The sequence below is a fragment of the Pseudopipra pipra genome, chromosome W (genome assembly GCF_036250125.1).
Source record: "Pseudopipra pipra isolate bDixPip1 chromosome W, bDixPip1.hap1, whole genome shotgun sequence".
Taxonomy (NCBI): Eukaryota; Metazoa; Chordata; class Aves; order Passeriformes; family Pipridae; genus Pseudopipra; species Pseudopipra pipra.
In genome coordinates, this window is record NC_087580.1 from 8,197,037 (window position 1) to 8,208,743 (window position 11,707).

Consider the following 11,707-nt stretch of genomic DNA (forward strand, 5'->3'; position numbering starts at 1 on the left):
TCCCCAATGTCCCCCCAATGTACCCCAGTGCCCCCAATGCCCCCCAATATCCCCCAATGTCCCCCAATGTCCCCCCAATGTCCCCAATGTCCCCCCAATGTCCCCCAATGTCCCCCCAATGTCCCTCAATGTCCCCAATGTCCCCCAATGTCCCCAATGTCCCCAATGTCCCCCCAATGTCTCCGCAATGTCCCCCCAATGTCCCCAATGTCCCCCCCATGTCCCCCAATGTCCCCAATGTCCCCCCAATGTCCCCCCAATGTCCCCCCAATGTCCCCCAATGTCCCCAATGTCCCCCCAATGTCCCCAATGTCCCCCAATGTCCCCCAATGTCCCCAATCCCCCCAATGTCCCCAATGTCCCCAATGTCCCCAGTGTCCCCTCTCACCTCCAAGTTCACCCCCAGCACTTCCCGGAATTCCCGCTCTCCCATCTCCAGGAACATCCGGTCGCGGGTGATCCCGGCACAGGACACCAGGACACGGGGGGAACCCCAAAGTGCTCCTGGGGGGACATTTGGGGACATCGAGGGGGTCATTTGGGGTGAACTGGGGGAGGATTTGGGTCCATTTTGGGTGGATTTGGGTGGATTTGGGAATCCTGGGGTGGATTCGGGTCAGTTTGGGGCGGATTTGAGGGGGGTTTTCCTGCAATTTGGGGCCATTTGGCTGCAATTTTGCAGGAATTTGGTGGAATTTGATGGAAATTTGGGGGAAATTTGAGGGGATTTGGGAGTTTTGGGGGTGATTTTGGGGTGGATTTAGGATCTGGGTTGGGTGGATTTGGAAATTCTGGGGGTGATTTGGGGTGAATTGGGGAGGATTTGGGTCTGGTTTGGGTGGATTTGGGGAATTCTGGGGTGGATTTGGGTCAATTTAGGGGCAGATTTGGGTTTTTTTTTCCTGTGATTTGGGGCCAGTTGGTTGCGATTTCCCTGGAATTTGGTGGGAATCCAATGGAATTTTGGGGAAATATGTGAGTTTTGGGGAATTTGCTGGCATTTGGAATTTTGGGGGTGATTTTGGGGGTGGATTTGGGTCTGATTTGGGTGTAGTTTTGGGATTTGGAATTCTGGGGAGATTTAGGGGGGGATTTGGGTCGATTTTGGAGGGATTTGTGGAGGTTTTCCTGCAATTTGAGGTCGTTTGGCTGTGATTTTCCAGGAATTTGGTGGGAATCAGATGGAATTTGGGGGGAGTTTGTGGGAATTTGCAACTTTTGGGGGGAATTTGTCAGTTCTGGGGGTGATTTGGGGTGGATTTGGGTCTGGGTTGGGTGGATTTGTGGGGATTGGGAATTCTGGGGGTGATTTGGGGTGAATTGGGGAGGATTTGGGTCGATTTTGGGTGGATTGGTGGGGGGGCTTTTACTGCGATCTGGGCAATTTGGGCTGCGATTCCCAGGAATTTTGTGGGAATGGGAAGGAATTTGTGGGAATTTGTAAATTCTGGGAGTGATTTGGGGTGGATTTGGGAATTTTGAGGGTGGCACTGCTGATACCGGGGGGCCACTCAGGGACACTGCGGGACACTGGGGAGGGTGTGACACTATCGCTACAGGTGTCCACCGGTGGGGGGGGAGGTGGCCGGCGACATTACCTGCACCCCCCTCACCATCCCGGCGACGCTTTTGGGATCGGCCACATCCACCTGGAAAAGCTCCGTGGTCGGGGGGGCAGTTCCGGGGGAGCCCATTCGCTGTCGCCGCCCGCCCCCGACAAGTCGCGATCGGCCACGGCCACGCGGCGCGCCCTCGCGGGCCAGGCGGCCGCTCACGGCGCGGCCGATGCCGCTGGCGCCCCCTGGCGGTTCGGAGGGCCAATGAATAACCGGGGTCATTGAGGGGTATGCGAACCGCCCCTGGCGCCCCCTGGCGACCCGGAGGACCAATGACTGCCCGATGGCACCAGTGGGGACCACTTTAACCAGTGGACCCCTCCCAGTGTCACCCAATAACCCTCCCAGTGTCACCAGTGGGGCCTGTGACCCCTCCCAGTGTCCTCCCAGTGGCACCAGTGGGATCTAGTGTCACCAGTGACCTCCCCCCAGTGTCACCAGAGGGTCTGCGACCATCCCAGTATCACCAGTGACCCTCCTAGTATCACCAGGGTCACCTTTAACTCCTCCCAGCGTCCCTCCCGGGGGTCTCTCCCGCCCTAAGTTCCCCTCCACTCCTCCCCTGGTGGTCTCCCCTTCCCTCTCACCCCCAAAACTCCCCCAAATCCCCCCCAAAACCCACCCGTGACCAGCGCCACGACCCCCGCCAGTCGCCCCGCCGACCTCCCCAACATGGCGGCGCCGGAAGTGAAAACCGAGACAGGGGCGCGCACGCAGCGCCCGCTCTGCCCGCACCAACTCTATCGTCAGTCCTCCAGCCGGAGTTTTTCGGCTTTGCCCGGGTTTTTTTCCCCCTTTTCCCTGATTTTTCCCCTCCCATAAACAACTGAATCCCATAAACACCTGAATCTCCTCGTGGCTGCCGGGGGTCCCCAGCTCCGCTGTCGCCCCTCTCTGCTCTCCCCACTCCGGGGGCCCTAAAAAAGGGCTCGTCGCGTCCCCCCCCGCCGCACCGGGCTGACAATGGGGGCGGCGGGGCCTGACCCGCAACACCGACCCCCACCGCGGGGGGGTCCCCGCATCCCCCCGCCCACCTCCCGCCTCTGCCGGGAACCCACCCCGGGATCCCCCCAACAAAACCAAACCACCTCCCGGGGACCCCCCGAGGTCCCCCCGAGGGCCATTTGCGGCTCAGCCCCAAACATCCCCCCCAAAACCCCCCCGCACACCCCCAACCCATCGCACCGAGCTCCCCCCTCCCCGCCCACTCAGGGGGGCGATGCTCCTCCTCTTCCTCCTCCTTTGCCTCTGCCCGCTCCTCCTCCCCCCGCTCCATCCCCCGAGCCGGGAGCTCGAGGTGAGTTGGGGGCCCCGATGCAAAGGGGCAGAGGGGAAGGAGAAGGAGGGGGCTGGGAGCCCCAAAGTGAGCGAGAGAGGGGGTGGGTCACTGCCAAAGCAGCGGGGGGCGACGGGCAAAGGGTGGGAGAGGGGAAGAAGGGGAGGTGGGAGAGCGGCAAAGGGGTTCCCGTGGGGGGTCCCTTCGTGTCCCCACAGCTCGATCCCTGGAGAGGAGGGACCCCGGGCCCCAGCGGCTGATGGGGGCCGGGATGTTTGTTGGGAATTCCCGGCAGGCCGAACAAAGGCCCCGGCCACGCGTCGGAACTCTTTGATTGTCCCCAAACAGTGGCGGGAGTTCCCCAATTCCCGCCCCCAAAGTGGGGAGATGGGAGAGGGGGAAGCCTGGGAGTGTTTTTGGGGTGAGTGTTGGGGCTGTCGGGGGGCAGAGTGCTGGGGAAGGGGTTTTGGGGGATGCCAGGGCCGAGGAAAGGGGAGTGCGGGGCTCTGAGAGGTGGGATGGGGGGTCCAGGGAGATCCCCTGCGCAGGGGTCGGCGGTGTGGGGGAAAGGGAGGTCCTGGGGGTTGGGAGAACGGGCAGAAAACGGGGTTCAGGGGGTCCCCCCGTGTTCCAAAGAAAAGGGTCCTGTGGGTTGTGGAAAAGGCAGGCCTGGGGGTGCAGGGGGTAGCAGCGTGAAGGCAAAGCAGGGCCGGGGGCTGGGAGAGGGGGGGCTGGGCGGGGAAAGGGGTTGCAGGGGGGTCTTAGTGCAGAATAAGGGGGTGCCAGGGGGTTCCTGTGGCCAGGAATGGGGGTTTGGGGTGTCCCAGAGTGAAGGAAAAGGGGGGCTGTAGGGACTGGAGAGAGGAGGCCCAGGGGGTCTCTCGGGTCCTTGTGTCCAGGAAAGGAGGGTGCAGGGGCCTCCAGTGTGAGGGAAAGGGGGTTCAGTGGGTGGGGAAGAGCCGGGATGTGCAGGAAGGCAGTTCAGGGGGTGCCGGGTGTTGAGGAAAGGAGGGGTTGGGGAGTGGGAAAGGCAGGAGTGGGGGTGGAGGGGGTGGCAGGGTGAAGGAGAAGGGAGGGTGTGGGGACTTGGAGAGGTGGGATGGCTGGGAAAGGGGGTGCAGGGGGGTCCTGGAGCTGAGGAAGGGGGTGAGAGTGCCAGTGGTGGAGAGGAGGTGCAGGGGGGTCCTGATGGGCAGGAATGGGGTCCCAGGGAGTGCCAGGGTAAAGGGAAAGGGAGTCTGGGAGAGCAGGATGGCCGGGAAAGGGGGATGCAGGGGGTTCTGTAGCCAGGGAATTGGGTGCAGGGGGTCCTGGTCTGGATAAGGGGGTGCAGGGGGGATCTGGTGTCCAGGAATGAGGCGTTCAGGGGGTCCCTGGGACACTCCAGAGCACCCTGCAGGATAAGGCAGGAGTGGGGAACTGGAGAGACAGGGAGATTTGGGAGCTCTGGGACACTGAAGTGGGAGCCTGGAGAAGGGAGAGTGCTGGGACCCCCGTGAGCCCAGCCAGGGAGACCCCAGAGAAAGGGGAGCCAGAGAAGGGGGACCCCCGGGATTTCTGGGACCCACAGCACCGTGGAGAGGGCGAGACCCCAGAGAGATGGGACTCCTGAGAGCCCCAGCACCCCAAAGCAGAGTCAGGGGAGAAGGGACCCCTGGGGCCTCCAAAACCCCCTCATCCCTAAGCAGGGGGACTGTGGAGAGGGGGAAACTGCAGGAACCCCCAGCAGCCCAGAGAAGGGGGTTCCTCAGAATACCAAAGTGGGAAGACCCCTGGGATTCTTGGGGACCCTCAGCAGCCCAGAGAGGGCGGGACCCTGGAGAGGGGGGACTCCCAATACACGTGGGACCCCCAGCAGCTGAAAGAGGGGGGACCCCCAGAACCCCAAAGTGGAGAACTTGAGAGGGGGAACTCCTGGAAGGGTGTTTTTGGTCTGAACCTTGAAGGTCTGGGTTTTTTTTTTTGAAACTTGATGTTTAGGAGGTTTTTATGGACACAGGGTGCCCAGTGACTTCTAGAGATGGACTTGGGCGGGAGGAACCCCCAACCCAACACGCTCAGCCCTTGTTTTTCCCCCCCATCAGGATTTCTCCTTCCCAAAGCTTGGCCAGATGAAGGAGGCTGCGAGGAAGAGGAAGATGCCATGGGCCCTCCAAGCAGGTGAGGAGGAAGTCAGTGCCCCTTTGCCCTGTCTTGTCCTGTATCTCCCAGCCCAGCATCGCCCCCGGCTGCAGGACAACCCCGCTGCTGCCACTGTCCTGCCAGGGCCGGATTTGGGGGGATGTCCTTGGCCTTCCCTCTGGGCCGGAGGCAAATCCCCTCCCTGAGCTTCTTCCTTCCACTCCTTGTTCCTTTTCCTTCTTCTTCCTTCTCCTTGTTCCTTCCTCTCCTTCCTCATGTTTTTTCCTTTTTCTCCTTCTTCCTTCTCCTTCCTTTCTCTCCTTTCTCCTTTTTCTTTGTTCTGTCTTCTCCTTCCTATTCATCATTCCTTGTCTCCTTGCTCCTTCCTTCTCTCAGGACCAGCATGGCCAGCAGGACCAGGGCAGTGGTTCTTCCCCTGTACTTGGCACTGGTGAGGCCACACCTCGAGTACTGTGTCCAGTTCTGGGCCTTCTTCTTGCTTCCTTCCTTCTTCCTTCCTTCTTCCTTCCTTCTTCCTTCCTTCTTCCTTCCTTCTTCCTTCCTTCTTCCTTCCTTCTTCCTTCCTTCTTCCTTCCTTCTTCCTTCCTTCTTCCTTCCTTCTTCCTTCCTTCTTCCTTCCTTCTTCCTTCCTTCTTCCTTCCTTCTTCCTTTCTTCTTCCTTTCTTCTTCTTCTTCCTTCCTCTCTGTGTTTCTTTTTCTTCTTGTTCTTTCCCTTCATATTCCTTCCTCTCCTTTTTTCTTCTCTACCCTCCTTCCTCTCCATCTTCCTTCTCCTCCCCCTTCCCTCTGGGCCAGAGGCAAATCCCCTCCCTGTCCTTCCTTCCTGCCCCAGGCCCCGAGCTGAGGACGGAGGGCACAGAGGACAAATCCCCCCGGCAGACCCTGGTGGGAGAGGCCGTTTTGAAGGGCTCCACGGCACAGGAAGGCAGCGGGGAGGAAAAGGGCAGGAGATCCCTCAGGAGGAGGGGCTCCAAAGCCAGCCCAGGGTGCTCTGAGGAGGAAAGACTCAGCCTGTGCTGGGAAGGCGGCCGGAGCTTGAGCCAGAGCTCTGAGCTGGTGGTCCCTGAGCAGCCTCCCAGCAGGGAGAAGCCCTTCAGGTGCTTGGAATGTGGGAAGAGCTTCAACAGCAGCTCCAAGCTCCTCGCCCACCAGCGTGTCCACACTGGGGAACGGCCCTATGAGTGTGAGGAATGTGGGAAGACCTTCCTCTATAGCTCCCACCTCCTCACCCACCGCCGGGTGCACACGGGGGAACGGCCCTACAAGTGCTTGGAATGCGGGAAGGGCTTCAGCGTCAGCTCCCGCCTGATCTGTCACCAGCAGATCCACACTGGGGAATTGGGGCCTCGGCCCTACAAATGTGGGGAATGCAAGAAAAGCTTTACATACAATTCTGACCTCGTCACCCACCAGCGCACGCACACGGGGGAGAAGCCCTACGAGTGTGGGGAGTGTGGGAAGAGGTCTCGGAGTAGCTCAGATCTCCTCAGGCACCAGCGGACACACACGGATGAGAGGCCCTTCCGCTGCACCGACTGTGGGAAGGGCTTCAAACAGAAGTGCACCCTCATCACCCACCGGCGCATCCACAGCGGGGAGAGGCCCTACAAGTGTGCGGAGTGTGGGAAGAGCTTCACCCACAGCTCTGACTTGACCAGACACCAACGGACCCACCAGTAAGGGAAGCCCTACGAGTGCCTCGACTGCGGGAAGAGCTTCATCTGCTGCTCCAACTCCATCACCTGTCGGAGGACTCACCTTGGGAACAGGCTTGGTGACCCACATTCCCAGTGACCCACCTTGGGAACAGGCTTGGTGACCCACAGTCCCAGTGACCCACGTTGGGAAGACCCCTGGCTGGTGGACTGTGGCAGGATAGTCCCAGCCTGGCCAGACCCAAGGTCCAATCAAGCTCATAATCAAGCTGTCATGCAAGATCAACTGCTGGAGCCAGGCTGTTGTCTCGGTGTTAACTCTGCTCAAACCATCCTGGTTGGTCCAGCGTTGAACACACACCCTGCTGGTTGAAGTCTGGGTTGACAGATAAGCTGAAAGCTGGCCTGGAAAGGCGGGCCTGGCACTCAATCACTTTATCCTATAAAAAGTCCAGTCCCCTCTCATGCAGTCGGGTTCTTTCTGACAAAACCCTCCCTGGGGTGTGTGTGGAGATTCCTCCCTTGGCTGGGGACGCCCTCCAAGGTCACTCCTTGAGGCTGAGAGGAAGAGATCTCCCCATGAGTGTTGGTCTGGGTGAGTTACATCAGATCTCTACTTAATAATTATTTCTGTTTGCCAGCTTTAATAGAACTGCTTCAATAAATGCTTTGTTCCAGTGCCCTGTACTGCTTTACGCTGTATTAGACTCTACTAGTAGAATTTTAGTGTTTATATTGTTTTAGTGTTTCTGTTGTGCAGTAAATAGTTCTGATTAAGGGTTTTTGTCTGATCATTTGTATAAGGTACATTATTCATTTTATATAAATATTCTTGTTTTGCCATCATTAAAACCTGTGGGACAAAGTGGCTTAAGAGCTCTTTAATTCCTTTAAATTTAAACTGTGAACACAGTCTGGGGCTAAGAGAGGATTCAACCACACCCAAACCCTTCCCTGGGAAGGAGTTCAGAAAGCCAGGGAGTCCTTTCTGCACCTCCAGACTCTCTGGCAAGGCTTTGCTTTTTAAGACTTAGTCTGAGCCTTCCACTCTCCCGTGACGGGGTCTCCACATCCTCCTGGTTCCCCTTGTGTCGTGGTTTGACCCTGGGCAGATGCCAGGGGCCTGTTGAAACCACTTCACTACCCTCCTGTCTGAGTGTAAAGAGACTGGAATGTTTTGCTAAGGAGGATGAGTTATGAAGTAGACCGAACTCCTCTCTCTCAGCAATTGTAAATCCAAATTAAGAGGCTCCAATCGAGGAAGTATGGAAAAAAGGAAGAGATAACAGCCCTTTATTAAAGGATATTTGTGTCTTGGCAAAACCAGCAAAAGAACACAAAACCAACTAAACAATAATCCTGTGCCCAAAAAGTCCCCTTCAAACAAAGGAAACAGTTTGATACTTCCCTGTGCTCTGGCGCAATTCCAATCCCGGTTGGCAGGAGCTGTTGGATCCCTGGAGGGGCGGGGCCTGCAGTGCTCGGTGTTGGCCAGCAGGGGGCGCTGTTGGATCCCTGGAGGGGCGGGGCCTGCAGTGCTGGGTGTTGGCCAGCAGGGGGCGCTGTTGGATCCCTGGAGGGGCGGGGCCTGCAGTGCTGGGTGTTGGCCAGCAGGGGGCGCTGTTGGATCCCTGGAGGGGCGGGGCCTGCAGTGCTGGGTGTTGGCCAGCAGGGGGCGCTGTTGGATCCCTGGAGGGGCGGGGCCTGCAGTGCTCGGTGTTGGCCAGCAGGGGGCGCTGTTGGGCCCCGGATCGCAGCAAAAGCCGAAAATGGAGATTTTCCCCCAACGAGGAGGGGAAGGGGAAAAGGGGAAAGAAGGGCGGTTTCTTTCCCACTAAACTCACGCTGTCTGTGCCTGGCTGTGGTCAGGACTCCCCTTTTTTCGTCGGTGAGCACAAAACTCTCCGATGGAATCTGAGCAGATTGGGGCTGGAGACAGAGCAGCGTGCAGGCAAGCCGAGGCCGGAGAGCAGCCAGATGACCAGGTCAAGACCAAAACGGCCTCAGAGCTTTTTCCAACACACACACCCCTTGCCTCCATTAAGGCAAAAAGTGAAGTGCCACTTTCCAAGGAGAGGAGGGGAGAAAAAAACTCCTCACGAGTGCCCCCCAGCCCCAGGGAGAGCTGTCAGGCTGAAAGTAGTTCTGCCAGCCAGCTCCTTTGGGTAGGTAATCACCCAAGGCAGAAAACTGTCCTCCCCATTCAACATCCCTCCCCCACAGGCAGCAGGGGAAAGAAAATTCCCGTTTGGTTTTTCAGAACAAGTAAACCCGTGACACTGGGGAACAAATCCCCCAATGTATTTCCCCCCATCTCTACAGAGAGTGGACGCAAAGAAAGAAAACAGAAATATTATCTGGGCATGCAGGGATGAAGTTGGTAAAGCCAAAGCCCAAATGGAACTGAATCAGGCCAGTGATGTCAGAGACAACAGGAAGGACTTCTTTAAGTCTGTAGCTGACAAAAGGAAAAGCAGGGAAAATGTGGGCCCATCTCTCAACAAGATGGGGCAGCTTGTTCCACAGGACAGGAAAAAAGCAGAAATACTGAATGTCTTCTTTGCCTACGTCTTTCCTGGCTTTTCCAGGAAAACTGGACTCTAGGAAACTGACTCTAGGAAACCCTGTTCCAGAACAGGCCTTGGACTAGAGCACCTTAGTCTTTCCGTGATTCTGTGCAGAGGGTGAGCAGTGGCCACCAGCAGAGCAGGGCCATACCCACAGTGCAGCCTGTGCCAAAGCACACACAGCATAGAGGGGCTCCTCCGCCAGAACCAACGGCAGGCGCCATCAAGACTCCAGGATGTGTCCTCGTTTTCTTCTTTTCCCCCTGCTGGCTTTGCTTCTCCCATTCCCCCATCCCAAGGCTGTCCCCTCTTCTTCCCTCTGCTTGCCTCTGGGACAGGTGGGGACCTGTCCAACTTTGGCAGAAAGGGCACGGCTGCCACAACTGTCCCGACATTTGAGGAGAACTGCTGCGTTTGGTGATAGAATTGGAGCTCTTTGGGCCTAGGTGGGAGGGATGAGGAGAGTCATATTTTTGAAGGCTTCTTATGGCTTTCTTCCCGGGCTGGGAGTTAAGACTTCTCTCTCTGCCCTTGGTCTGAGTGCAAATCAGTCCAGCAGACATCTTCAAGGCTGAAAGAGAAGCCAGGCTTGAAGGCTGAGCCAGAGCTGTCCTCTGCTCCCTTCAGCTCTGCTCACAGCTGCATCTTCAGCCTGTCCCAGAGGCCAGGCAAATGTGTGCCCTTCCTCCGGGAAGGCTTGAAGCACAGTGGTGTTAAGATCATGGCCTCCAGGTGAGCTATTGCTGCTACTCAGTTGCCAGACTCTTGCAGTGCTTTCGAGCCCTCCTCTTTGTGTTCTGGGCAGAAGATAGTGGGTGAGCTCCTGGTAGCCTTAAAACACAGGCAAATCCCTGATCCCGTGGGAAGCAGATCAGTTTATAGCCCATAAAGAAAAAGGGAAATTTCTTCAGCCTGTTTGTGGTCCATTGTAGTGTCCCTCTGCTGAGAAAGCTGGTGCAGAACCTCTGATCTTTCAGTTGGTGTTGTCATCGAGACAAAGTGGGACAAGATGTGTTTGAAAGTTTCTTCCTGCCCTGCTGTGTGCTGCCTGTTGCCTGGTGGAGGAGCAGAGCAGAAATTCACTGTTGGCATCTGGCAAAGCAGCAGGAGAGAGCAGTTGTGAGGGGAAGGGGGGTGAGGTGTCTGCTCTTCAAGAGGGACAAGACAAAGGAGTTGGGGAATTGTCCTGGAACTCTGGCATGGCGGGCTTGGAGCGCTGGGTGGGCATTTCTTGAGAGCTGTGGTGGCCCCACTTCGTCCTGAGCCTCATTTGATGGCAGTGTGTCCAGAGGCAGCCCGGCTCCAGGCTGAAGCAAAAAGCCAGAGCGGGTGATGCGGGAGCTGCTCCAGCGCCTACCGCAGCCTGCGGCCCGGTGGGAGCGTCCCGGGCCCTGCCCCGGGGCGCCCTGAGGCGGGGCAGTGCCCACTCCCGCCGGCCGCCCTCACAAGGCCCAGGCCGCCTCCTTCCCACAAGGCCCAGCAGGGCCGCCCTCACACCTGCCCCGCCCTGCCCTGTCCCGCCCGGCCCCACCCTGCCCCGTGGCCTCTGTCACACCCCACGCTGACGTGCTGAGCCTTCCACCAGCCATTGTGACGCCACAGGCGCCAGTCGGGCACGGCTTTGTTGGTGCCCGCAGCCGGCGCCCAGAGCTGCTGTAGCCTCTCGGGGAGCAGCAGCACATCCCGCTCGGGGAGCATTGCGCGCCTGCATCGCCGTCTTGGCAGCTGCAGGCCACGACCACTGCGCAGGGCGACCTCGTCTGCCTTGTGCTTTCTACCCTGTGCCCGTCCTTATTCTCGCCCCCTTTGTCACCCTCCCCCTAAACCTCGCCCCGTCCCATTCCTCATCCCCACTTGGCTCCCGGCAGCCCGCCGGGGCCTTCTTGCCCTTCCTGCTGCTGGGAGCTCCAAGCAGGGCCATGCCGTGGCTTCTGAGCAAGAAGCGACGGCAGTCGCCCTCCAGCAGCCCCAGTGGGCAGCCCTGGGCTGCCACCAGCTCCAGCAGCGCCTCCCAGCTCCGGGAGCAGGGGCTGGGCAGGCTGCACCGGGCGGCCGCCCGCGGTGACCTGGGCTGGCTGAGGCGCTGGCGCTGGTACGTCAAGGTAGTCGGCATCGACAGGCCAGACCAGGAGATGCGGTGAGTTCTGGGCCACGCTGGTGGCACACCTTGGCTGCTCCTGAGCCAAGCTGCAGTAGTCCTCGGCAGCCCTCTCTTAGGGACAAGGCTTGAAAAGTGACATTTGCCCTGTCAGCTGGGACAGGGAACTCTTGAGCTTTTCACTGCTCGGAGCTGCCAGCCGGGCTCCAGCGCTGTTGCAAACGCGTGTTGCCCACCTGCCGCTTGGCCGTGCTCTCTCTGCAGGGCTGTTCTGCAGCTGCTCAGCCCTCACCTGTTCTCTTCTGCCCTCTGGCTCATCAGGGCAGGGTTGCAGCAGCAGCACCAGCAGCAGC

At 58.6% G+C, this 11,707-nt stretch overlaps 1 protein-coding gene across 1 annotated transcript; it reads left to right on the forward strand.

Moving 5' to 3' along the window:
* The first annotated feature begins 2,832 nt into the window (after positions 1–2,832).
* On the forward strand, positions 2,833–7,552 carry LOC135405842 (zinc finger protein 239-like). The gene is made up of 3 exons (XM_064640428.1): positions 2,833–2,913; positions 4,977–5,052; positions 5,867–7,552. Exons 1-3 carry the CDS (start codon positions 2,836–2,838, stop codon positions 6,712–6,714), a joined length of 1,002 nt encoding a protein of 333 aa, XP_064496498.1. The 5' UTR covers positions 2,833–2,835; the 3' UTR covers positions 6,715–7,552.
* Positions 7,553–11,707: the final 4,155 nt, after the last annotated feature.

Excerpts from the sequence above, each read along its gene's own strand:
- LOC135405842 (XM_064640428.1), top strand. The coding sequence starts at position 2,836 with ATGCTCCTCCTCTTCCTCCTCCTTTGCCTCTGCCCGCTCCTCCTCCCC. Across the intron at positions 2,914-4,976 it reads CCCCGAGCCGGGAGCTCGAG|GATTTCTCCTTCCCAAAGCT; the intron begins GTGAGTTGGGGG and ends CCCCCCCATCAG. Across the intron at positions 5,053-5,866 it reads GCCATGGGCCCTCCAAGCAG|GCCCCGAGCTGAGGACGGAG; the intron begins GTGAGGAGGAAG and ends TTCCTGCCCCAG.